Source organism: Microtus ochrogaster, unplaced genomic scaffold (genome assembly GCF_000317375.1).
Source record: "Microtus ochrogaster isolate Prairie Vole_2 unplaced genomic scaffold, MicOch1.0 UNK1, whole genome shotgun sequence".
Taxonomy (NCBI): domain Eukaryota; kingdom Metazoa; phylum Chordata; class Mammalia; order Rodentia; family Cricetidae; genus Microtus; species Microtus ochrogaster.
In genome coordinates this window covers 32,514,238-32,539,682 of record NW_004949099.1, presented here as the reverse complement: position 1 = coordinate 32,539,682, position 25,445 = coordinate 32,514,238, and the positions used below count along the sequence as shown (strand labels likewise).

The following is a 25,445-nucleotide window of genomic DNA, read 5'->3' as shown; positions in this document are numbered from 1 at the left end:
TGTAGACCAGGCTGGTCTCGAACTCACAGAGATCTGCCTGCCTCTGCCTCCCGAGTGCTGGGATTAAAGGCGTGCGCCACCACCGCCCAGCTCCAGTAGGCATTCTTTAACCAAGCGCTTCCCCTTCCTGATGCTTTCTGTATCACTGCTGACTCTGGGGACTTTGTTCCCATCCCATTACTGTCATTTTCCTCTGATGCTTGCATGGTCCCAGATGTGACCCTAGTGTTGAGTTTCCCGTGTCTTCTAGGCTTATCCCTACTAACTGTGAGCATAGGCACAGTACTCTCTGATACAACAGGGTGACCCAGGCTTGCACTGTCCTTTGGACCTGGAGTCAGTGTTTGAAGATGTACTAAATACTCATTTCCCTTTCAAATAGTCTTCCTGAAATAGGCATGGTTCTGTTTGTTCTGTTAGTGCTTTGCAAGCGTGCCCTTAGGCAGCTAGGTGAGTTTTCTTGTTAGTGGTTTGTCACCATTTTGGGGCAGTGACGGTGCTGTTCCTTCAGTAATGCAGGAGTGCACACAGGCTCCCGCACAGTCTGGGTCAGAGCTCTACCAACAAACTCTTCCCCAGTCCATTTTTCTCTAAACATCTCTTTGGGGACAGGGTTTCACTAAGTTACTAAGTTGCCCACGTAGTTGTACCTTACTATGATAGCTCAGGCAGACTAGAACCTTGAACCCTCCTGCCTCAGCCTCTCATTCCTCTCCACAGTCGGCTGACATTTCTAGAATAACTAACTGTTGTACAGTTTGAATTAGCTTTTATTTATTGAAATACAGGCTGTGGATGCCAAAAGAGGAAAAGCAACTGGACGTAAAGACTGGTCGCGTACGTCGGAAAGCCATTTTTGAGGACACAGAAGATGAGTCTGGAGATGAAGAGAGTGAGGATGATGAAGAAATGTGTGAAGGTGACCAAATGGAAAATGGCTCTAGTGACGACGAAGCTGAAGGGGAAGAGGACGGTGCTGAAACCACCGACTGTAAATACATGTCTGCTAGGGGAAGCAAAAGGCCAAAACTCCAGGAGCAGGAAGAAGACAGCGATGCAGACTTGCCAGCGTTTGCTGATAGCGATGATGATCTCGAGAGGAGCTCTGGGGAAGAGGAGGCAGCAGAGGAAGCAGACGAAAGCAGTGAAGATGGAGACTCTTCTGCAGGAGAAAGAGACGATGGGGATTCCAAATCTGTTGGAGGAGACAGTGGGGCAAGACTGTCAGCATCTCATCAGTGGAGGCACCGTCTGGATGGAGAGAAGCCTTCCCTAGTGACAAAAGCAGCCCTCACCACTTCTGACTCTGGCCACTGTACAGCCGAAGAGGCTTGTCCATCTGAAGACGAGTCTGAAGCCTCTGAGCTGAGTTCAGAGGAGGAAGACTCAGAATGCAGAGGCGTTGTCAGGGGAAAGCCTGCAAGTCGTCATGGGGGCAGTGGGCAGAAACTCGAGTCAGAGAGCCTGGTTGATGAGGCCAGTGACATTGAAAACTTACTCGGAAAGGAAGAGGATCACAAGGAAGAGAACAGCTCTGTAGAAACGTCAGGTAAATGCTCCACAGAGCGCCTACATCCTCACACCATTGTTACCTGTAGGATGCTAACATTTTCAGTCTGCTCTTTGGGTTGTTAACCACCTGAATATGTCATGAATGAGTGACCCCTGGTCAGTAAGCAGGTGTAACTGGGTGTTGGTCTTTCAGGTGCCCTCAAGTGGAAGGAAGACCTTTCCAGGAAGGCAGCAGAGGCCTTTCTGAGGCAGCAACAAGCAGCTCCAAATCTTCGAAAGCTGGTTTATGGGACAGGTAAGAACTCTGCCCAGGGCTCATAATGTTTTAAGTCTTCCATTATTTTCTGAAAAGGAAATGAGGTCATTGATACAAAGATTGGGATTATACTTTTGACATCTGTTATTTCTGGCTATCAGCTTCTATATATTTACCAGACATTTTAAAAACAGATTTTAAATTGTGTGTGTGTGTGTGTGTGTGTGTGTGTGTGTGTGTGTGTGTGTTTGTACACATTTACGGTGTGGGAGATACCGTGCCAAGGATATGAGTGAAGGTTTGAGGACAATGTATGGAGTTGGTTCTCTCTTTCTACCCTTTTATGGGTTTCCAGGATCTAGCTCAGGTCACCAGACTTGCATGCCAAGCATCCTCCCCTACCGAGCCTTTTGCTGGCTTTGGCAGATGTTTATAATCATGTCACAAGGACCGTAAATTGGTCTTATGTTGTTCAATTGGCATGAAAGTTTTAATGAGAATATTGTTCATTATCTCATCTTATAAAGTCCTTCGTGGGATTTATTTTGTTAAATTTAATGTTAGGAACATATTTCTGCCTATGAAAGTTGAAACACCCCCCCACCTCCCCGTAAGAATGAGAACTCTGTATTTTCTTTGCCTGTATTCACTAATTTTTATAGTTTATTAAACATGTTTATCAGTTCTCTTTGGGAAAAAGTACAGAAATAAGTTGATCCTGTGATAAGAAAATTGGAGAGGGATCTGAACTGATTTTCATGTAGATTTTGTCTGTAGACATTTAGTGACAGTAAGTTCTAAGGGAGCTCTGCATAAAAGATCTTTTGTAAGATGTCTTCTTTTAAATGTCTTCCCTTCCCCAACCTCCAGTATTTCACTCCCCAGTTTTCTTGCTGCTGCTTTGCAAGAGGATAAGTCTTCCAGACACATTAAGGGGAAGTTCTTTGGCCTTTTGACTTTTTGTGGGTGAACGGGCCAGGACACAACATGTCTGTAATGAGCAGGGACTATAGTTCCTTGAATTCTAAGGGATTAACTAGTTCAGGGCAATGAGTCCTAGGATTGAAGTTTTTATTTTCACCTTTCCTTTATGGTGATCTCTTTAGTGACAGAAGATAATGAAGATGACGATGGAGACACCGTAGAGGAGCTTGGAGGGCTGTTCCGTGTCAGCCAGCCAGATCACGGGTGTAAGCACAAGGCGGACTCTCTGGACTGCTCTCGGTTCCTTGTGGAGGCGCCTCACGATTGGGATTTAGAGGAGGTAATGTTGAGCAGCTGCTTGCTGTCAAAAGACAAAGGCTGATGTCAGTGTTGCACATCTGTTCCTGGCTTCTTGTTCTCTAACAGATTGTTTCCCCACATCCGTGTTTCTGTCACACAAGCAGGAGCAGGTTCTGAATTTAGTTGACCCTGTACTTGTGTTGTGAACAGGAAAGGAAATGTTCCGCTACTGGTGTGAAAGCATTGCTGCCTTTTGGGGTTTCCCCCCTCCTCTTGTTTTAACTTTGATCCTTTATCCATCTCTTTCAAGTTTCAAACTTAAACAGAGTACAGATTTTTAAAATATTCCCTTAAAATATTCTGAACTTGTTTGTTATCTGTTGTCATGTTTCTATGCTTATCTCTAATTTCATTAGTTTGGGTCTCCTTTTTCTTTCCTTTGGTTAGTTGGGTCAAGAATCTGTTGTTCTTTGTGTTGTTTTCTTTGTTTCCATTTCATTAATTGCTGCTTTGATTTTTATTATTTCTTGCCTGTCATCTGCTGGGTTTGGGTTTGGTTTGTTTTTTTCTTGAGTTGCATCATTAAACCATTTTCTGATCTTATGGATGTTTAAGGTTCTAAACTTCTCTCCTAGAACTGCTTTTTATGTGCTCCAGAGGTTTTGTTGTGTTGTTTTCATAGTCGTTTAGTTCCATGAATATCTTTGTTTCTTTTTTGACCTATCCATTATTCAGTAATGAGATGTTTAATCTCCATGCATTTAGAGTTCATGCATTTTCTGGAGGATTTTTTGCTATCAACTTTTATTGTGTAATATTGGGTAGAATACATGGAGTTGTATTTGTTAAGGTTTGTTTTGTGACCAAGTATGTGGCCTGTTTTAGAAAAGCTTCCATGTGCTGCTGAGTAAAATATGTTTGGCATTTGGGTGGAACATTCTGTCGATATCTGTTAGAGCTGTCTGATTCTGAGGTTTCTCTGTTATTTTTTATCTATTAGAGAAAGTGGGGTATTGAAATCACCTACAGTAATTGGGTTTGTGTTAATCTTTGTCATTAGTTTCTTTTTTTTATTTAAGACTTAAAAAATTGTGTGTATGGATATTTTGTCTGCCAATATGTCTCTGTGTGGGCCTGGTGCCCGTGAAGGTGAGCAGACATCAGATCCCAGGGAACCCTTAGGAGGCACAGTATGGGTGTTGGGAATCGAACCCAGGTCCTCTGGAAGTCCAGTCAGTGCTTGTTCCTGTGGCTGCTGAGCCACATTGGGCGCAGCAGAGTTTGATGCATGGGAATTTTCCTGATTAATTGATCCCTTGATTAGAATGAAGTGTTCTTCTTCGTCTATTCTGATTAGTTTTAGTTTGTCAGATATTTTGTCAGGTACTAGGATGGCCATGCCTGCCCACTTCTTGATCTCTTTTTCTTAGAACCACCTTTCACTTCAAGGTGGTGTCGTTAAAGCTGAGTTTCCTAAGATGATTGATGAATGGATTTTGTTTTGTTTTTAATTTTTTATTTTATGTGTCTTAATGTTTTGCCTCATGTATATCTGGGTGAGGGTGTCAGATCCCCCGCACTAGAGGTAGAGACAGCTGTCAGCTGTCATGTGGGTGCCGAGACTTGAACCTGGGTCCTCTAAAGGAGTAGCCAGTGCTCTTCACTGCTGAACCAACTGTTTAGATCCCTGGGTTTTGTTTCTTTTTTTTTTCTTATTAAGTATTTATTTATTTATTATGTATGCAATATTCTTTCTGTGTGTATGCTTGAAGGCCAGAAGAGGGCACCAGATCTCATTACAGATGGTTGTGAGCCACCATGTGGTTGCTGGGAATTGAACTCAAGATCTCTGGAAGAGCAGGCAGTGCTCTTAACTGCTGAGCCATCTCTCCAGCCCCCTGGGTTTTGTTTCTTAATCCATTCAGCTAACCTGTGTCTTTTGGTTGAAGAGTTCAGGAAATTGAATAGAGTTATTATTTAAAAGATTGTGTGTGTGTGTATTGAAGTTAGTTTGTTGCTTTTTTTTTTCCTGCTAATTTGTGTTCTTTGTTGTACTTTGTATTTCATTAATTTTAGCTTTGTTTCCTTCCTAAGTCTCTTGGCTGTGTTTGTTCTTCTCTTCAGTTTGGAGTCTTGCTTTCAGTATTCTGTCGAGCATTTTTTTGTTGTTAGAAATTAATTTTTTAAGGTATGGATCATGGAAAATTTGTTTCTTTCTTACCGACAGCAGATAATTTGCCGAGTACATGACCTTGGTTGGTAGCCGTGGCTTTAGAGCTTAGAGTGCACGCTCCAGAAATGAGAGGTCATATCTGAGAAGTCCTTCCTGGGGTTAAAACAGGGGTTTTCTGAAGGGCTTTCCTTTATATGTGACTTGTGTTTTTTCCCTGGCAGCTTCCAGGATTTTTTATTTGTTCTGTATCTTTAGTGTCTTTGCTATGATATGCTGTGGGTGTTTCTTTTCTGGCTTTGTATGGTGTTCTGTGTGCTTCCGATGTCTATATGGGTGTGTCCTTCCTTAATTTGGGGGAAGTTTGCTTCTGTGGTCTTGTTGAAGACCTGGAATTCTTCTGCCTCAGTTATGCCTATAATTAGAAGATTTGGTCTTTTGATAGTGTCCCACATTTCCTGAATGTTCCTTTCCTGTGCTTCAATATTATTTCATTTTCTTTGCTTCTTTCATCTGGATTCTCTTCTTTATCTTGGAGTCCTGATGTTCTGTCTTCTGCTTGATTCATTCACTTGCCAGACTTTCTAATCAGGATATTGAGGTTTTTTAAATTCCATCTTCATTTCAACATGTGTTCACTTCAGTGTTTCTCTATTGAATTCAGCTTTCAGATTGTGAATTATCTTCATCATTTTATTCATCCATGTATTTGTATTTTCCTGGACTTCACTCGGGCGCTTCTTGTTCCCCTCGTGGAGTATAATGAAGTATTTGATGATGCCTTTAAGTTTCTTGACTTTTTTGATAAAGTTTATGCTTGTGCTTTTAAATTGTGTCCTGGGGTTCACCTAGGTAGTTCTCAATAGAGAACACTTCAGTAAGACTACTGGGTTTGATGGGAAATATGCTGTCATGGCCATTCATGTTATTTTTGCTGGCTGTGGGGATTTGACCTGGGCATGTGGACTTCTTTGTTTGGTTGTATGTCTGAAAGTGAAAATCTGGCCTTCCCTGGATTGGGCCAGTGCAGATGTATGGCCTGAGTCAGGTCACACAAAACTAGTGTATGAGCTGTGTGTTAGACCACATAAAGATGGCTCCCTGTGGTCTCGGGCTAGGCTAGTGGGTGCAGCAATGGCAATGGGCAGATGGAAAGATTGGAGAAGAAAGGAGTGTCTCACCAGTCAAGGATGGCTCTTGAAGAAAGCAGGTTCAAAGGCCATGGATCTGGAGCTAGGCTTGTGGGTGTGGATATGGTAACTGGTTTTTGTTGTTGTTTTGCTTTTTTTTTTTTTGAAGGGGGAATGAATGCAGGCGGGTGGGAGATGAAGGAAGTGACTTACTCAGCAGAAGTGTCTCAGTAACAAAGAGGGTGTGTGGACGTTGGTCTAGAACTGGCCTTTGTATTTGCAAGTAATGACAGGAGAGCATTGTAGTGGTGTCTTAACTAGGATTTCTATTGCTGGGGTAAAACATGTGATCAAAGGAGGGTTTATTTCTCCAAGTTCACAGTTGATCATATCCAGACAGTCAGGGCAAGAACTAAAGGCAGAAATGTGGAAGTAAGAACTGATGAAGAGACTGAAGAGGAGTATTGCCTGGTGACTTGCTCCCCTTGGCTTGCTCAAGCATTTCTTATAGCACCCAGGACCACCAGCCCAGGGGTGGCACTGCCCACAGTGAGCTGGACCCTCCCATATCAATTATCAACCCAAAATATGTAATACTGGCTTACAGACATTTTCTCGATTGACGCTCCCTCTTCCCAAATGACTTGTGTCAAGCAGACATAGAGCTAACTAGTCTGCACAGATGGCAAAGGGAAGAACAGACTTACTAGGTGATGTGGTTCAGGTGAAGATGATTCAGGTCTAGACCTAGGCTTGTTCTTTTTGCACATGGCTGCTTGTTGGCAGAAGAGTGGGGAAGGGGAAGAAGTCATTTTCCCAGGAAAAGTGGGTAGGGAACCTGATATAATATTTATTTTTTGATAATTTCCTGTATGTATACAATGTATTTTGATCATATCCACCCTGCACTGTCTCGCCTCAATTTCATGTTCTTTATCTATTTATATCTTTATCTACATTCCTTCTAGAGAATTAGTCCTTGGTTGAATCTGAGGGAAAATTGGAAAAATCATGTAATTGCTTATCTTGTTAATCTCAGTGTTATATACAAAACTGTATCAGGACAATATGTTAGTTACTGGTGATAAGATTAGAGAAAGTAAGTTTTTCCCTCATATTATCCTGTAGTAAAAGGGAGCTGCGGTCTGTGTTCCCAGCACCTGGCTGCTTAACTCCCGAAATAATCACACGGAGATCTGTATTAATTAAATTGCTCCCTGGTCCATTATTTCTAGCTTCATATTAGCTAACTCTCACATACTGATCTAACCCATTTCTAATAATCTGTATTGCCACTTGACTGTGGCTTACCAGCATGAGTCTAACCAGTGTCCATCTTGGTGAGGAGAGCCATGGCGTCTGCCACACTGCCTTCTTCCTCCCAGAATTCTGTTCTGTCTACTCCACCCACCTAAGGGCTGGCCTATCAAAAGGTTAAGGCAGCTTCTTTATTTAACCAATGAAAGTAACACATAGACAGAAGACCCTCCTACACCAGTATCCATTGTTTTAAAAAGCAGTTGTGCAATTTTTCATTCCCACCAGCATTATATGTGGGTTCTAGTTCATTTACATCTTTAAGAGTTATTTTTGTCCCTTTTTTTGTTTTAGTCACATTAGAAGGTGTGAAATGTGCCACGTCATGGTATTGATTTGCATTTCTTAGATAGTTAATTCTGTCAAGCATTATTTCAGGTGATTGCTGTTTATTTATCTTTATACCTGTTCATACTGTTCGCCTGTTTTGAAGATTTGCACATTTAGTTATGAGTTGTTGATGTTTTCTGAGAACATACCCCTTATCAGTTTGTATATTCTGGGTACATGTCCCTTCTATACATAAGTTGTATATATTTTTCTGTTACTCTGTAGGAATTATCTCACACACTTATGTGAAATGAATGTATCCTCAAAAGTATGTATTTCCTTTCTTATTAATTTTTGAGACAGTCTCTGTGTATTCTAAGCTGACTAAGAGCTCACTGTATGGTTTAGACTGAGCTTGAATATTCTGCCTCAACAACCCTGGTGCTGGGATGCTAGGTATGTACTAGGATTACAGGGCCAGTTTGAAGTGTCCTGAGAAATATTTAGAGGCAATTGTTGTATGGTCTTCATTTCTCAAAAATAGTTTTGTGTAAGTCAACTAAGTTCTGGTTTTTCTGTGTAAGGTTATGAACAGTATCAGAGATTGCTTTGTGACGGGGAAGTGGGAAGATGAGAAAGATGCCGCCAAGATCTTAGCAGCAGATGGTAAGTAAGGGCTGCATATTATTTCCTTTGTATGTCTGAGCGTGCACACACCTCTGAAGCAGCAACAGCCACCGTAGGTGTTGTTTCTCAGGTAGTGTTCCTTCCTCAGGCACTGCCTGCCCATTTGTTTGTTTGCCTTTAGTCCTGATCTCTCATTTCCCTGAGCTCACTAAGTATGTTAGGCTGGCTGCCCAGCAAGACCCAGGGATCCACCTCTCTAACTGGGTTTGCGAGACACTTGGTTTTGTTTACATGAATTCTGGGGAGAGAACTTAGGTCTTTGAACTTGCAAGTACAAGGACTTTACCAGCAGCCATTCTTACCTTCATGTTTTCTTTAATGCTATCATCAGGTTGAAGTTTAGTCCGTTATGAGTGCTGTGGGGAACTGACATAAGACCCCCACATTTGCTCTATGGGGACTTTAAAGGAAAGTGAGAAACCTCCTACAGGTTTTGTTATAAATAAATGTTATATGTATGTGGGTGGGGGTTGTCCTCAACGTGTTTGTTTTAGTGAATGTAATAGTCATGGAAAATTTGAAGTAAAAGGTACATATCAATAGCAGAAAGTTTTAGAAAGGACATATAATACTAAAAGTCTGCTGCACATAAAAGATCCGTTAACATTTTGAGATCTCTCCTCTTACTCATAATGGAAAAGGCCTGGAATACATCCTCAGTAATAGAGTTCTCATCTAACATACAGAGCCTTGAGTTCATTCCTGGTATCCCACCACACACACACACACACACACACACACACACACACACACACACACAGCACGTGCGCATGATTTTCAGATAACTCTTGGATCACCTTTTGTAGTCGACAGTTACCATTTTTATCCTGAAGGTCATTTTGTTCGAGTGTCCATAACCAGGGTACCTTAGTATCTGTTTTATTGATTTCATTCAGCTTTGAGTATTATATATAAATTTTGGGCCGGGGTTTAGATTTTATTTAGAAATTTTTATAAATGTATTCTTAGTTTTCCTTGTATAAATATTTTGCCTGCATGTTTGTGTGTGCTGGGTGCCCCTGAAGGCCAGAAGGGGGTGTCAGGTGTGCTGGACCCAGTGTTACAGAAAGCTTTTGTGAAAGAAAGCAGTGTCTACTGATGTTCCTTTTGTGCCCCCTGGTGACATCATAAAGCTCCTACATGGCTAGCATGTGTGTGGAGACAGAAGACAGTCTGCAGGAGCTGGGGGTCCTGGGGACTGGTCTCAGGTCTTCAGGCTTGGCAGTGGCCCTCTGCTTACTGGGCTGTGTCACTAGCCCTGTTATATTTTATTGATTTTTTTTTTTTAGTGTGTAAATTTCCAACACAGTTCTAGTTATATACTTAAATTGTTTTTATTATAAATAAGGGCTTTCTATCTGTTATGTGAACATATCTTAATAACAGTAAATGTCAACCTCCCAAAGGCATTCTTAACTTGTGTATTTTAAAGAGGAAAGCCTGTAACAGAACCTAGAGCTCTACAATGAGCAAATAGATGAATTAATGAAGTCTTCCTATGAGCTCCACATTGTTTTGAGCTCCAGTTTTGTTCCAGGTTCTGTATTTACGTAGTCTTAGCTTTCCCCAGGCACTGTGCCCTCTGTTGTGTTGTCTTCTCTGAGACACTTCACATGGGCTGCTGTCAGGCTGTCTCTTCACTCATTCTTTGAAATGTTTTGGAGCTGACCTTCATGGCTGCACTTATACAGTGTCCATTACTTTGACGTGAGACATAAGTGAGGCTTAAGTCTTGGATCTGTTTACTTTTCCTAAGCATGTAAGGCCATGTAAGTCAGGACTCATGTATAGTGATGGAAACACCAGAGATGAGGTTTGGATTGCAGAGCACAGGGTTGGCCAGGCTGGGCGGTGCTAGTGTCACAGACAGACATGGAAATGTTCTTTTTCAGAGGAGCTCTATGGGGACTTCGAAGACCTAGAAACAGGGGACGTGCACAAGGGAAAACCAGGTCCGGATACTCAGGTATGGCTTTGATGTAGCTCTGCCAGCTTGATCCGGTCAGTATGTCTTATGGGGTCTGCTTTGGGCAATGTAGATCTTGACTTCCCTGTCATGGATAGAGAGCTTCCTAGAGAGTGGCAGCAGATGAGCAACAGTTCATTTGTACAGTGTATGGATGCTGCCACTGTCCAGCCCTCCTCCTTGCTGTAGTCATCTGTCAAGTTCATGCTTTTTATTTGTCTTTCTTTTGCCAACATTCAATGATAAAAGCACAATTAAAAAAAAAAAAAGTTCCTTGTTCTTCCAGATAGTAGTTTGAACAGTGTCTTGGAGCATCTAGCTGGGAGACACTTTTCTCATCCTATTTGCCACACCCAGATCAGCGCCAAAGTCTGTTTGGTCATGATAGTCATGTCAAAGAATTTGTAAGCTCAAACACTATAAAAATCTGCTTTGTTTGTTTAAAGAAAGTTCTCCCTAAGCTTCTCAATACTTTTTAATCTGGAAATTTAAGAGTGAAGATACAGAAGAAGACATTAAGGAAGAAAATGACCCAGATGAGGAGGAAAGTGCCAAGAAAAAGCACCTGAATAAGAAGAGGAAGTTGAAGGAGCTGTTTGATGCGGAGTACGATGGGGGAGAAAGCACATATTTCGATGATCTTAAGGGTGAAATGCAGAGACAGGCCCAGGTAAGAAAGCAGGCAGTCCTTGACCGCCTGCCGAGGCAGCGCCACCTACTGGCCTGCTCCTCGTGTTCCTTTGACTTTGAGCCCAGATTGGAATTGTGTGATGGGATTCTTCAGACCTTGATTGCCTTCTCTTCTCATCAGCACCACCTTGTACCAAGCCCCACATACTTGGCAAGCAATGATGACTGAGACATGGTCCCTGCTTCCAAGGAACTCATGCTGTTGAGGCAGGATAGAAAAGTTAAGGGAACGTGAGAAGAGAGGTACTTATTCTGGGATCTAGTTTATATTTTGTATGAGAGTCAAGAAACACCAACACAGTTGAAAAATCAGAACCGCCTACAAAGATAGCACTTCAAGAATGTAAAAATCCTCAAACTATAATTTTTTTCAGGCCAAATTGTTTGTGGCCTTGGATTTAAACATGTTAGCACTCCTCTCTGAACTCATTTCTAAAACTAAACAGTGCATCACATAAAAACCACCTAAAATTTCATTTACAAAGGAAAATTGTTTTTCTGTGTATGTGTGTGTGAATGCACGCCTCTGAGCATCTGTGTAGCTGAAAGAGGACATCTGCCATGCTCCGTTGCTGTCTACTGGCATCCTTTGAGACAGATCTCCTGCTGAACCCTGCTGGAGCACTGCTGGTAGACCCCAAGCCCCCCATTTCCACCTACCACAGAGCTGAGGTTGTAGGCATGCATAGCCATGCCTACTTTTTATGTGTGTTCTGGGGGTCCAAACTAGGTCCTCATGCCTGCGCACAGCAAGCATTCTTACTCACTGAGCCATCTCCCCAGCCCACTAAAGAAGGCACTTTAAGATGAGTAAGTAAACCAGCTTATATATATTTCACTTAAATAAACTTTAGTTTTTAAGCTTGATACCTTGTAAATTGCATACTTTAAAAAAATATAGCTTACAAAGATGCAGAAAGTTACCTCTAATTATAAGGACAGCTAAGGAAGAGTCACTCTCAAGAAGTCCACATCTTGACTTGTAGCTGCACACTGCCTGTCTCTTTTATTACCTGGCAAGCTGTAACTTAGCCTCTCTCCAATTGCCCTGAAGTTCCTAAGGGTCTGGTTTACCTGAGTGGAGATCCCTAAAGGCTGCTGGTAGTGGTGCTGACTGCATCTCTTGGCACTGACATATTGATGTACATATTGATGTACAGAACAAGCCTAGGTTCAAATTCTGATCACTTAATGCTTTAAACAAGTAGCTGAATGGTTTGTTTGACTTATGTGCACAAAGTTCTTTCTGGGGGAGTTTTGACACATCTTGGTTGTTCAGATGGGTATTACATGTCAAGGCGGATGCAGATGGGAGAGGAGTGTATGCAGAAGGAGAAGTGGGGCACTCCTGCTTACAGCCGTGGTGGGCGGTGATTTCACCAGAAGCAGACACAAAGGACACAAAGCTGTGTACAGTTGATGGAGTGTTTGAGTCACACTTTGTTGGTGGAAGCACTGAGAATTCCTTTGAACTTGAAAATGTGGTTGGCAAGCTTTGCTCGTCTAGACCTTCATCTGGTCAGAGAAAGTGTCTCTGCCGCTCACTTCAGCACATCCTAAGATTGGAAGGGTAGAGACTCCAGTGTGAAGAAGTGTCTCCTGGTAGTCATAAATTAGTGGTTTCCAGTCTGTATTGACTTTTTTCAGGAGTGACTAAACAATACAGAGATAATCTTTGTAGTCTCTAGTTCAAGCCATTTGCAATTTAAAATTTTTTGTTTTTCAAGTTTACTAATATAGTGTTCTGCCTGCATGCAGGCCAGAAGAGGGCGCCAGATCTCATTACAGATGGTTGTGAGCCACCATGTGGTTTCTGGGAACTGGACTCAGTACCCCTGGAAGAGCAGCCAGTGTTCTTATCCACTGAGCCATCTCTCTAGCCCCAGAATTTAAAACCTTGTGGGCAGTTATACAGAACTTCATGTTTTCCTGAGTGATGTGGGGCTTAGGGAAGGTTTTAGGCAGAAAAAGGCAGTCATGATCTCTCCCTTTGAAGGGATGCAGGGATTAAGGTGGTTCAGTTTGGGTGAGGATGGCAGTGTAGGTGAGGTCTAGATGTCATTTTCCCAAGGATGGAGCGGTAGGTTTTCTGGTGGACTCTATGTAGGAGTGGAGAGTGAGTGGAAGCTCACCTGGAAATTCCTGAAAAGGTCAGTTTTCACGGTAAGGTAGGAAGCCTCTAGGTAGTGTAGCTTTGATAACTGGTTAGGTTAGTGATGGTGCTCACACAAACAGTGTTAAGTTCAATCAGGGCCTTGACGCGCAGGACTCAAGCTACTTCAAGCCTTAAGGTAGCTAGGGAGATTAGCACAGAGAGGGAGAACAGTTGAGTGGAGACATGGGGCATAGGCTGAAGAGTGGCCAAGAGACGGAGATTTCAAAGAGCAGGTGTGCCAGAAGCCAACAGTATATACAGAATATACTTCAGTTCTTATTGCTAGGGGCGGAACAATCACTGGATAAGGCATGGCAGAGGTCTGTAGTGACTGGCAAATGCTTTCAAACAATGGTAGGTGAAGGTGGCTACAAGACAAGCAGCTGCTGGTCTGGAGACTCAGAGGAAACATGGAATTTTGTTCAAAGTGAAGCAGAGAAATGGAGCAATAGTTGGTGAAGAAAGAGGACTCAAAGGATTTTTGAAAAGATGAGAAAAAGTAATAGAAGGAAGATCTTTTGGGAACCGAAAGTTTGCCCTTGAATAGAGATGTGATTTAATAATCTGTAGACTGTTGCCTCCTGTGCTGCTGGGTCACAGACACCTGCCAATACAAGTGCAGTGTGCAGCCTTAATAATCCATGCACTCAGAAGACTGAGGCTAGCCTGGATTACACAGATCTTGTTTCCAAAAAAAAAAAAAATTATTTTGCCAAGTTGTTACTTGTCCTTAACCCACAGTGCAGAGTCATAATAAAAGCCTGTGTGGGTACAAACACCAGAACACAGCTGCCTGGAAGCAGAAACAGCTAGAATGAGGATAAGGGAGAATGGATTGGCTGTCCTAAGACTGATGATGAGCAAAGTTATATAAAATGATTGACAGAGAGCCGGGAGAGTTAGAGTATAGCCCAACACCATTTGCTGAGCACCATTCAGAGATCCTTTTGGAGTTAGTGGCTGTGACTTGGAGCAACAGAAAATACAGTTGGAAAATATCTTAAAGTTGTAAATATCTTAGAGTTGAAGGGGATATGGCTTTTTATTACAATAAAAACCTAAATTGTTGTGTCCATGATTCCTTTGTATTTTTAAAAATTTAATCTTAATGTTGACTAAGAATACTGGTGGTGTGGGTTCATTTGCTTCTGTTCTGGTCCCTTTTCTCATCTGTAGCTTAACCATGCTGAATTTGAAGACCAAGAAGATGAAACCAGAGTTCAATATGAGGGTTTTCGACCTGGAATGTATGTTCGAATTGAGATTGAAAACATCCCCTGTGAATTCGTGCAGAACTTCGACCCACACTACCCAATTATTCTGGGTGGTTTGGGCAATAGTGAGGGCACTGTGGGATATGTGCAGGTAGGTGCTTTTTGCTGCAGGTCTGGAGACAGGTTATTTGGATGTACACTGTTTTATTGAATGTTTATGTCTCTAGATGCGCCTCAAGAAACATCGCTGGTATAAGAAAATCCTCAAGTCTCGAGATCCAATTATTTTTTCTGTAGGATGGAGGAGGTTTCAGACAATCCCACTGTACTATATTGAAGACCACAATGGCAGACAGAGGCTTCTAAAATACACCCCACAGCACATGCATTGCGGAGCAACTTTCTGGGGTAAATTGTGATTATAATAATATAAGATCAGGTTTTGCCATTTAGGGTTATATATCGCTGTATGTTCTCCACTTGTCACAAAAGCCCAATTTCAAAGATTTGTTTATTTGAGAAAAGAGGTTGGAGTAAAATGTGTGGTCTATTATATTTTCTTTAAGGTCCTATCACCCCACAAGGAACTGGATTTTTGGCAATACAGTCTGTCAGTGGTGCAATGGTAAGTATCAGAGATGCATTCTTTATCAGTCAGTCAAATGAACTAGAGACTATGAACTGAATTCATGATAAGTTGAAAATCAACCACTTTTGATGTTTCTCCTTGCCCTGCATCCTCCTCAGCCTTTCTCCTCCCTCCCTCTTTCTCCTTCCTTTCTTATTCTCCCTTCCTCCCTCCCTCCCTCCCTCCCTCTCTCACTTCCTCCCTCCCCGCTTTTCTTTCTAAGAAGGTCTTAATATGTAGCCCAGACTGGCCTAGAACTCACAAACCTCAGCCATCTGAATGTCGGAATCCCTGGTGTGAATCGCCCTGCCTGGCTTTCCTAAGTAGAGTGTGGGAGTCATGAGAGAGGGAGAATCATAATGGCACTGACGTCACTGTATATTTTAGTGCCTTGTTTGGGCTTACTTAAAAAGTCTGTAATCGTGTTCACTAGATACTAATTATTACAGCACGTTTTATGAATCCATTGTAACCCTTTAGGCATGGTGCTGTCCCTTAGTAGTGATGTGGACAAACTGTGTTCACAATTGTCTTTGGGCAGAAAACAAGCTTCATTTATTGGCTCTACATAACATATGAGAAAAAAGAATAATAAATAGGCAGTCTTCCTAGAGGACCAAAATCTCATTTTTAAATGTTGCAACTGAATTCACCTTTTCCTTTTCTGAGTTGATTGTTGTTGTGAAACTGTTACTATGAAATCACGCTCAGGAGCATATTCAAGTTAGCAGCAGTGACTTAGCATCCTTAAAATCCTGGTTTACAGCCAGGGAGGAGGAGGCAGCATTCTAGGGCATCCTGTGCCACAGAGTTGGTGAGCCCAGGCGCATTAGACTGTTTCTACCGCAAACAAAACTATAAATAAGTACCTACTAAGAAAAGAAATGAAATTCTGTCTTTTGTAGCTATTTATGTGAATGAAAATTTGGTATTATTACATCAGATAATTGTAATTTTTCTTTTTATATTATTATTTTCAAATTTTTGTTGTTCTTTTTAGCCTGACTTTCGGATTGCTGCGACTGGAGTTGTCCTTGACCTGGATAAATCCATAAAAATTGTGAAGAAATTAAAGCTAACTGGTTTTCCTTTTAAAATATTCAAGAATACTTCATTTATTAAGGTCTGTATATCCATATATTCCTCAAGTTATATATTGTTAAAGAAAGAGTAGAATGTTCTTTTATTACCTAGAATATTTAGAGCTAGCAGTATTTTCAATGTGGTTTTTCTTCTCAGGTTTTGAGATAATTTTATGTTTGTAATGGGCTGTCTTTGGGCTAGAAACTGAAGTCTAGCTACAAGTTCATCTGGGTCCTACACATCGTCCACAAGCATGAAGGACGTTAGACAGTGTCTAGATGTGCGTTTGTTTTGACTGGGACTCATGAGTGGGGTTAGATAGCAGATTTTCCTGTACTTTAAAGTGCAAGTTTAGAGTTTTTAGGAAAGTGTTTGAAATTTTGACTTTTGATATATATATTTTTTTTATTGATTTGTACTGCACTTAAAGTCAGAAATACTTAGTAACTATAGCTGCGAGACTATCCCAGAACCAACACAGACTCATTCATTGTGTTTTATTACTTTAAAGCTGCGTTAGTGAGGGGAAAGAAAATATTACATTTGTCTGATTGTTGAGTAGAAAGTACAAAGCAGTTTGCAGCAAACGGCAAGATTTCAGCAGACTGCACTTAGTTTCACAGGGTCAGAGAGGGCAGGTGGGAAGTTTCATTGGGAATAAGATCGTGAGGGCAGGCGGTGAGCTCAGTGCTTGTACAGAGGGAGGGACAGTGGTAGAGTACCTGTGAAGCCTGCGCAGAAGAGGGTGCTGAGGCTGGCTAGGCCACTTCACACCCATGAACACCTCTTTGCTCTTGTAGAGTTTATTTCCCTGAAAATAAAGTTGAGTAGCATACTTTTTGATGTTAGTAATTTCACGTTTAGTGAATTGATTTTTGTTTTTTAACCAGTGATATAAATGGTAATGTATATATGTGAGTGTTTTTATTTTGCTGCATTTAGGGAATGTTTAACTCTGCCTTGGAAGTAGCCAAATTTGAAGGTGCGGTCATTCGAACTGTCAGTGGAATAAGGGGACAAATCAAGAAAGCGCTCCGGGCTCCAGAAGGGGCATTCAGGGCCAGCTTTGAGGACAAGTTGTTAATGAGTGGTAAGACTCCTTTGTCCCCTGTGCTGTTTGTTACTGGTTTGTTACTGACTCTCGCTGGTATTGATTAGAAGGAGTTTTGATCTCCAGGCCTGTCAGCTCCAGCCCTGTCCAGTTGGAGTAGCCACACTGTGTTTGTACTTGCTGGGCTCACACCCACAGCCTTGTGGTAGTTAGCAGGAGTTTAATTGGCTAAGTTCTTTTTCCAATGCTGTTTAATCAGGTAGAGATGTTGGGGCGACTTGGGGTATGCACATGTATGTGTATCACTCGAGATAGATACAGACCTTTGGAAACTTCTTCTAGATATTGTTTTCATGCGGACTTGGTATCCTGTCTCCATCCCGGCCTTCTATAACCCTGTAACATCTTTGCTGAAACCCGTGGGTGAGAAAGACACCTGGTCAGGGATGCGGACAACATATCAGCTGAGGCTTGCCCATGGCATCAAACTGAAGCCAAACAAGGACTCACTCTATAAGGTAAGGAAGGGCCTGTGTATCTGTTCTAGCAGCATCACTCAGGGGCTTTATTCGTACTCTTTAGTTCTTATGGCACCAGAGATCAAACCAAATACCAACCCTGTAATGTCCTATTTATATGACTTGTATTTTCAATTATAAAGTCAGGTGCTGAATCTGATTTGAACAATTATATATTTGTTTGCTGTTTTGGGGGAAGAACACAGAAAAATGGTGCCAGTGGTTTTCTCAGAATTGGAAATGAAGTTAAAATATTTTGTAAAATTGTAATATTCTATTTGAGAATTACCAATGACATTGTGAGATACATGTGGATTTGGTAAGGTGCTTACTTACCGTGGGTGAAGCAGATGAACATTTTACCATTTCATCCCCTTGCTCAAATAGTTTACAAAAATCCCAAACATGAAACACTTGTATGAACCATGGTTCTTGTGTGTATCAGATCTCTTCTGCTCTGGGCATTGTCACACTGGTCCTGTATTTCTGTCATTTTGTATCTTCTCACCCCTGTCTCCCTGTTCTCATCACTCATTTTGTTTCCTTAGGAGAAATGCTTGCTCAGGTGTTTTTCCCATTGTTTTAGACAGGTTGTTTTGGAGGAGCTTCTGGGGGCTGGGGGGGCAGGGCCTTCACCCATTGACACTATTATCATTGTTAGACTGAACTGGTTCCTGGCCCTGCTTATTTGTTTTGTGTGATTTGCTTGTGAGAGCCCTTTTTAAGCCCTGTCCTAACCCCTTTCAGGTAGGCAGCTCACAAATATTCTTTTCCTGTTTAGTGTTTGCTTTTACATTTTGTAGATTGTTCTGTGGTGCGGTGCAGAAGCTTTTTACTTTGATGTCATTTCCCTTTTGGGTTTTGTTTCTTTCTGGTGTGACACCCAGAAAAAATATAGGCAATTTTCTCCTGGAAAACATTTAGGGTTTGGGTCTAACATTGAGCCATTTTGAGTTGATTTAGCTGTAGGATTAAAAACTTACTTTTATACTTTCAATGAGATACAGTCAAAACTGTTTCTTGACAAGGTTATTTTGTGTCCTTGCTTGCCTTTGCATAGTTGACCACATGGATCTGGAGTCGTTTCTGGGCTCTCCCCTCCATACTAATAGTCTGTTTCTATTTTCGTTACTATAGCCTAGTAATACAAGTTTCTAAAGACTTTAATTTATTCTTTGGCAATGTATGTGCATTTATATTACATAAGTTATATAATTATATATGTGAGTATATGCTGTAGTTAGAATTTCCTTTGGTCTGCTCCCAGCTCCCAGTAAAGACAGAAGACTTATTATTAGTAATGAAAGCTTAGCCTTAGCTTAGGCTTGTCCCACTAGCTCTTTTAAACTAATTTTCCTGTTTCTAGTCATTAGCGTTTTGCTGCAGTGATTTAGGATTTGGTCTGTGTGTCCTCCTTTTCTGTTTTCTCCGTGTCTGACTGGATGGACCCTGGTGTCTCGTTTTCTTTCTTCCCTGAGCCTAAATTCCTCCTACTTACTCTCCCTGCCCAGAAGTCCACTATACCTCCCCTCTCACTCTAGTCCATTCAGCTTCTTATTACACCAGTCAGGTGCCTTAGGCAGGCAAGATCATAGTTAAATATTCCACAACAATATGCGTATATGTATATGTGTATGTCGTGATCATATCCACCCACAGATACCCCCGACCTCTTCCTCCTAGCCCCCCCTTCATGTCCTCTTCTTTATTTTTAAAGAACAGCCTACTGAATCCATGTGGGTCTAGGCAATCGGCTATCCTCTGCTATTGACTGTACCCCCAAAACAGCTACTTTCTCTGTCTAGTAGCCACCAAATGTCAGTAGCTCCTCAGCTACAGGTGGGGCCTCTTATCCCATCCTGTCCTCTTTACCCCTTTTTGGAGAAGGCTTATCCAAGTTCTTTAAATCTGAAAGTTTGAGTTCTTTAACCAGGGTTCTGAAAGACACTGTGGGTGATATCTTAGAGAAATAGAAGCCCAGCAGAGATGTTCCCTGCACACTGCCTCTCACCTGTGGCGTGGCTCCTGCAGAACTCTGTTTACAGTAATCTCTGGAGTGGTTAAATATCCAGGTCAGACTATTTCATTTGAGCATAGAATTCAGTGTCTAGATTGTGCCTTGTGTGCTGTCTACCGTCCTTCTGTCAGAATTAAGTTTAACTTTGACTGCTGAGGAAGAGAAGTTGACAGTCGCAGTGAGAATCTAGACTCTCCTTGTTGTGCTAGAGAACCACCCCAGATTCCCAAAGAGAACACCCAAGTTCTCTGCGGAGATACTTTGAATCTCTTATGTTCTGTTGAAGACCCGTAGCTCTGCTCTGTTCAAGTAGGCCTGCTGGCTTTTCAGGGGACCTGTGGCTGTGATGTGTGTACTCTTTGTTTTGCCTAGCTGTGTAGATGCCCGTTGAAGCTGTCCACATTGGATGGGTGATTGAATCCTGATTTCTGATAGTCAGCAGATGGTAATGTGGCTAGTTTGTAGAAAAGGCAGTCCATGAAAAGATCTTAGATACACTTTTAAGTACATAAAAGTTATACTTTAAATATAGTCTGTTTTATTTTTTCCTTTTCAGCCAATCCTGAGACAAAAGAAACATTTTAATTCACTGCACATTCCGAAAGCCTTGCAGAAGGCTCTGCCATTTAAGAACAAGCCCAAGATCCAAGCAAAGGCAGGCAAAGTGCCAAGGGACAAGCAGAGACCGGCTGTCATACGTGAACCTCACGAGAGGAAGGTACTGTCAGAGAGGGACTTATTTCTCATTGTGCTTAGATATGAAAGTAGTGCTTTGGGCAGCACGCTTGTCATTTCCACTGTGTTCTGAGTCTTCACTGGGAAAGCATAAGGGCCAGACTGATGCAAGGCCCCTGAACTGGAAATTGGGGGAAAACCCAGAGGCTGTTTGACATCCTTGGTTAGTCATATTCCACCTATATTTGAATAGGGACACCTGTCTGGTGAACCACTCAGTAGCTAGCTGCATATGATTCCATACAGTGGTAAATGTGGATTGTTTTATCATATTGGTTGTATCAAATGCATACAAACCTACATCCCCATGCAAGTCATGATGAATTTTCACTCAGTTTCCATTTGGGATTGAATCTCATTTGATACCAGCAGTCGGTGTGGTGAGGTCCCGATCATATAGGTGACAGGCAGGCTTTGGCTGGCTTGTGCTCACCATCTTTTGTCTTGTTAGATCCTGGCTCTGCTAGGTGCTCTGAGCACAGTACACAACCATAAAATGAAAAACGCCAAAGAACAGAGAAGCTTGCACAACAAGGAGCACGTGAAGATGAAGCAGAAGGAGGAAGAGGAAAAGCTGAGGCGGCTGAAGGACCTGAGGAAGAAGTTCTTCTCGATCCAGGGTCAGAAGGAGAAACGGAGTCAGAAGTCCAGTCTGAAAGGAGCTAGAGCTAAGGAGAGCTGAAGTGTCTCCAGAACGGAGGGGCTGTCCTCTAGAGCGGCAGCCATGGTGACTTCAGTGCTTAGGACACATCAGGGTGCGAGCCTGGGAGAGTGGGATGTGTCCTCCTGACTCTACCTTGAGCAGGAACTGTAGTAGAACCTGCCGGTGGGTGTGTGCTTGTTCCCAGTGTCCGGTGAGACAGCACCACGTCAGGGGAACCGAGGGCTCGTGAATTAGCTCACTGCTTCTCCCTGTCTCGGTTTATTTTGTGATATAAAAGTATTAAACTATTTTCCCATTAACTCTGGCCAAGTGATTTATTTGAAGGCAGTATATGATAGTTTGCTATAAATGACTGAGAAATAACTGCTTACTCTGCTGTCTGCATGAGGGTCCTGGGGGAAAAATAGTAACTCAAGCTTTTGGATTCTGTGTGAAAAGTGCATTGTTCTAAGCCATCTTTTCTTAATTTTTTTTAAAAACTCTTTTATTACTGTTCCTAGTGGATAGTAATAAAAATTTCATGTTTTATTTCATTGGTTAGTATAGTAGCTAGGTAAAGTAAGTACTTTTGGTTTTGGTTTTGGTGTTTGGAGCTAGGGTCTCTCTGTGTATCTGGCTATCCTGGAACTTACTTTGTAAACCAAGCTGGCCTTGAACTCACAGAGATCCACTGCATCTGCATCCTGAGATCTGGAATTAAAGGTATGCTCCATCATGCTTTTAAAATGCTTTAAGCCAGGGGATTGTGCTCCTGGCGTAGATGATCCTCATGCGTTACCCGCGACTATATTTGTTTTGCTTTTTAAGATAAATTTACTTATTTTACACCCCTGTTGTAGTTTCCCCTCCCTCCTCCTAGTCCCTCACTCCATTCCCCCTCTTCCCACCCCTTAATCCTCTTCTCCTCCATTTCTCTTCAGGAAAGACCAGGTCTTCCATGGGTGTCAACAAAGTATGACATATCAAGTTGCATGTATTAAGGCATGCAAGGCGACCCAGTATGAGAAGTAGGGTCCCAAAAGCCTGTAAGAGTTGGAGACAGCTAACTGTTCGCACTCATAGGAGTCCCACAGGAGGACTAAGCTACACAACTGTAACATATGCAGAGGGCCTAGGTCAGCCCCACGCAGGCTCCCTGGTTGTCGCTTCAGTCTCTGTGAGCCCCTAGGAGCCCAGGTTAGTTGAGTCTATGAGTTTTCTTGTGGTGTCTTGACCCTCTGGCTCCTACAATCCTTTGTCCTCTTCTACAGGATTCCCCGAACTCCCTCCTAATGTTTGACTGTGGATCTCTGCATCTGTTCCCGTCAGTTGCTGGATGATACCTTTCTGATGACAATTGGGTTAGGCACATGAGATACCCAGTTCAAACTATGTATCGGCTATTGCTTAGTGTCTTAGCTAGGGTCATCCTTGTAGATTCCTGGGAGATCCCTTGTGCATGTGCAAGGTTTTTACCTGACCCCAAGATGCCACCCCCTTTCCAGTAGTCTCTTTCAGTATTCTTCCCCTTCCAACCCCCCCCCCCCCCGCCCAACCTGCTCACTCATGTCCCCCCCAGCCCTCAGCCCTCTCATGAAATCGCTTCTGTTTCCCATTCCCAGGGAGTTCTGGGTTTCCTCCCATGAGCCCTTGTTACCTAGTCTCTCTGGGTCTGTGGATTGTAGAATAGTCGTCCTTTATTTTATAGCTAGTATCCACTTAAGAGTGAGTACATACCATGTTTTCTAGTTCCATCCATTTGCCTTCAGATTTCCTGGTGTCTTTGTTTTTAACAGCTTAGTAATACTCCGTTGTGTGAATGTACCACATTTTCCTTATCCGTTCCTTGGTTGAGGGACATCTAGGTGTTTCCAGGTTCTGGCTATTACAAATAAAGCTGCTATGAACATAGATGAGCAAGTGTCCTCATGGTATGATTGGGCATTCTTTGGGTATATGCCCAAGAGTGCACGTTGGTACTCCCACCAGCAATGGAGGAGTGTTCCCTTGCTTCCCATCCCCTCCAGCCTGAGCTGTCACTTGTGTTTTTGATCTTAGCCATTCTGGTAGCTGTAAGATGGAATCTCAGAGTTGTTTTGATTTTCATTTTAATTTCATTTTACTGATGCTAAGGGATGTTGAACATCTTAAATATTTCTTGGTTATTTGAGATTCTTCTATTGAGAATTCTGTGTTTAGATATGTACCCCATTTTTTAATTGGATTATTTGGTTTGTTGGTATCTAGTTTCTTAAGTTCTTTATGTATTTTGGAAATCAATCCTCTGACAAATGTGGGATTGGTGAAGATCTTTCCCCATTCTATAGGCTGCCGTTTTGTCCTATTGACGGTGTCTTTTGTCTTACAGAAACTTTTCAGTTTCAGGAAGTCCCATCTATTGTTGATCTTAGTGCCTGTGCTGTTGGTATTCTGTTCAGGAAGTTGTCTCCTGTGCCAGTACATTCGAGATTATTTCCCATTTTCTCTTCTATCAGGTTCAATGTATCTAGATTTATGTTGAGGTCTTTGATCCACTTGAACTTGAGTTTTGTGCAGGGTGCCAGAGATGGATCGATTTGCAATCTTCTACATGCTGACATCCTGTTATTCCAGCACCATTTGTTGAAGATGTTTTCTTTCTTTCATTGTATAACTTTGACTTTGTCAAAAATCAGGTGTCCATAGGCTTGTGAGTTTACATCTGGGTCTTTGATTCGATTCCATTTATTCACCTGTTTTTATGCCATATTGTTTTTATTACTATAGCTCTGTAGTAGAGTTTGAAATCAGGGATGGTATTACCTCTGGAAGTTCTTTTATTATACAGGATTGTTGTAGCTATCTTGGTTTTTTTTGTTTTTCCTATGAAATTGAGTATTGTTCTTTGAAGGTCTGTAAAGAATTGTGTTGGAGGGCTGGAGAGATGGCTCAGAGGTTAAGAGCATTGCCTGCTCTTCCAAAGGTCCTGAGTTCAATTCCCAGCAACCACATGGTGGCTCACAACCATCTGTAATGAGGTCTGGCGCCCTCTTCTGGCCTGCAGACATACATGCCAGATAGAATATTGTATAATAAATAAATAAATATTTAAAAAAAAATAGAATTGTGTTGGAATGTTAGTGGGGATTGCATTGAATCTACAGATTGCTTTTGGTAAGATTGCCATATTTACCATGTTAATCCTACCAATCCATGAACATGAGAGATCTTTTCATCTCCTGATATCTTTTTCAATTTCTTTTTTTTTTTTTTTCCTGTTCTTGTCATACAGGTCTTTTACTTACTTGGTTAGAATTACCCCAAGATATTTTATATTATTTGAGGCTATTGTAAAGGGTGCTCATTCTCTGATTTTTTTCTCAGCTCACTTATTGTTGGTATATAGAAGGATTACTGATTTTTTTTTTTTGAGTTTATCTTGTATCCAGCCCCTTGACTAAAGTTGTTTATCATCTGTAGGAGTTTCATGGTAGAGTTTTTGGATTGTTTATGTATAGTATTATACCATCTTTGAATAATGACGCTTTGACTTCTTTTCCAATTTGTGTCCCCTTGATCTCCTTTAGTTGTCTTATTGCTCTAGCTAGGACCTCAAGTACTGTATTAAATAGATATGGAGAGAGTGGACAACCTTGTCTTGTCGATTTTAGTGGAATCGCTTTGAGTTTCGCTCCTTTTAATTTGATATTGGCAATCTGCTTGCTGTATATTGCTTTTATTATGTTTAGGTATGTCCCTTGTACCCCTGATCACTCCATGACTTTTATCATGAAGGAGCATTGGATTCTGTCAAAGGCTTTTTCAGCATTTAACGAGATGTTCATATGTTTTTTTTTCTTTCAGTTTGTTTATATGGTTGATTACATCAACAGATTTTCATATGTTGAACTATCCCCTGCATCTCTGGGATGAAGCCAACTTGAACATGGTGGATGATCTTTTTAATGTGTCCTTGGATGGTTTGCCAGTATTTTATTGGGTATTTTTTGCATCAGTGTTTATAAGTGAAATTGGTCTGTAATTCTCTTTGTTGTGTTTTTGTGTGGTTTGAATATCAGGATGACTGTGTCCTCAGAATTTGGCAACATTACTTCTGTTTCTACTGTGTGGAATAATTTGAGAAGTGTTGGTATTATTAGGTCTTCTTTGAAACTCTGGTAGAATTCTGCACTGAAACCC

General features: G+C 41.7%; 1 protein-coding gene across 3 annotated transcripts in view; it reads left to right on the top strand.

Moving 5' to 3' along the window:
* The window catches only part of Bms1 (BMS1, ribosome biogenesis factor), a 41,646-nt gene extending 20,060 nt beyond the window's left edge, over positions 1-21,586 (top strand). For 2 of the 3 annotated variants that reach the window (XM_005365087.2, XM_026788216.1), the window contains exons 10-23: positions 789-1,549; positions 1,706-1,807; positions 2,875-3,032; positions 8,464-8,545; positions 10,459-10,532; positions 11,026-11,202; positions 14,554-14,742; positions 14,819-14,999; positions 15,158-15,216; positions 16,220-16,342; positions 17,245-17,392; positions 17,696-17,871; positions 20,445-20,606; positions 21,075-21,586. In XM_005365087.2, coding sequence (XP_005365144.1) covers positions 789-1,549; positions 1,706-1,807; positions 2,875-3,032; positions 8,464-8,545; positions 10,459-10,532; positions 11,026-11,202; positions 14,554-14,742; positions 14,819-14,999; positions 15,158-15,216; positions 16,220-16,342; positions 17,245-17,392; positions 17,696-17,871; positions 20,445-20,606; positions 21,075-21,305 — 2,623 coding nt within the window. In that variant the 3' untranslated portion in view covers positions 21,306-21,586. The remainder of the gene's footprint in view (positions 1-788; positions 1,550-1,705; positions 1,808-2,874; positions 3,033-8,463; positions 8,546-10,458; positions 10,533-11,025; positions 11,203-14,553; positions 14,743-14,818; positions 15,000-15,157; positions 15,217-16,219; positions 16,343-17,244; positions 17,393-17,695; positions 17,872-20,444; positions 20,607-21,074) is intronic. The other variant, XM_026788217.1, reaches the window with a different exon arrangement.
* Positions 21,587-25,445: the final 3,859 nt, after the last annotated feature.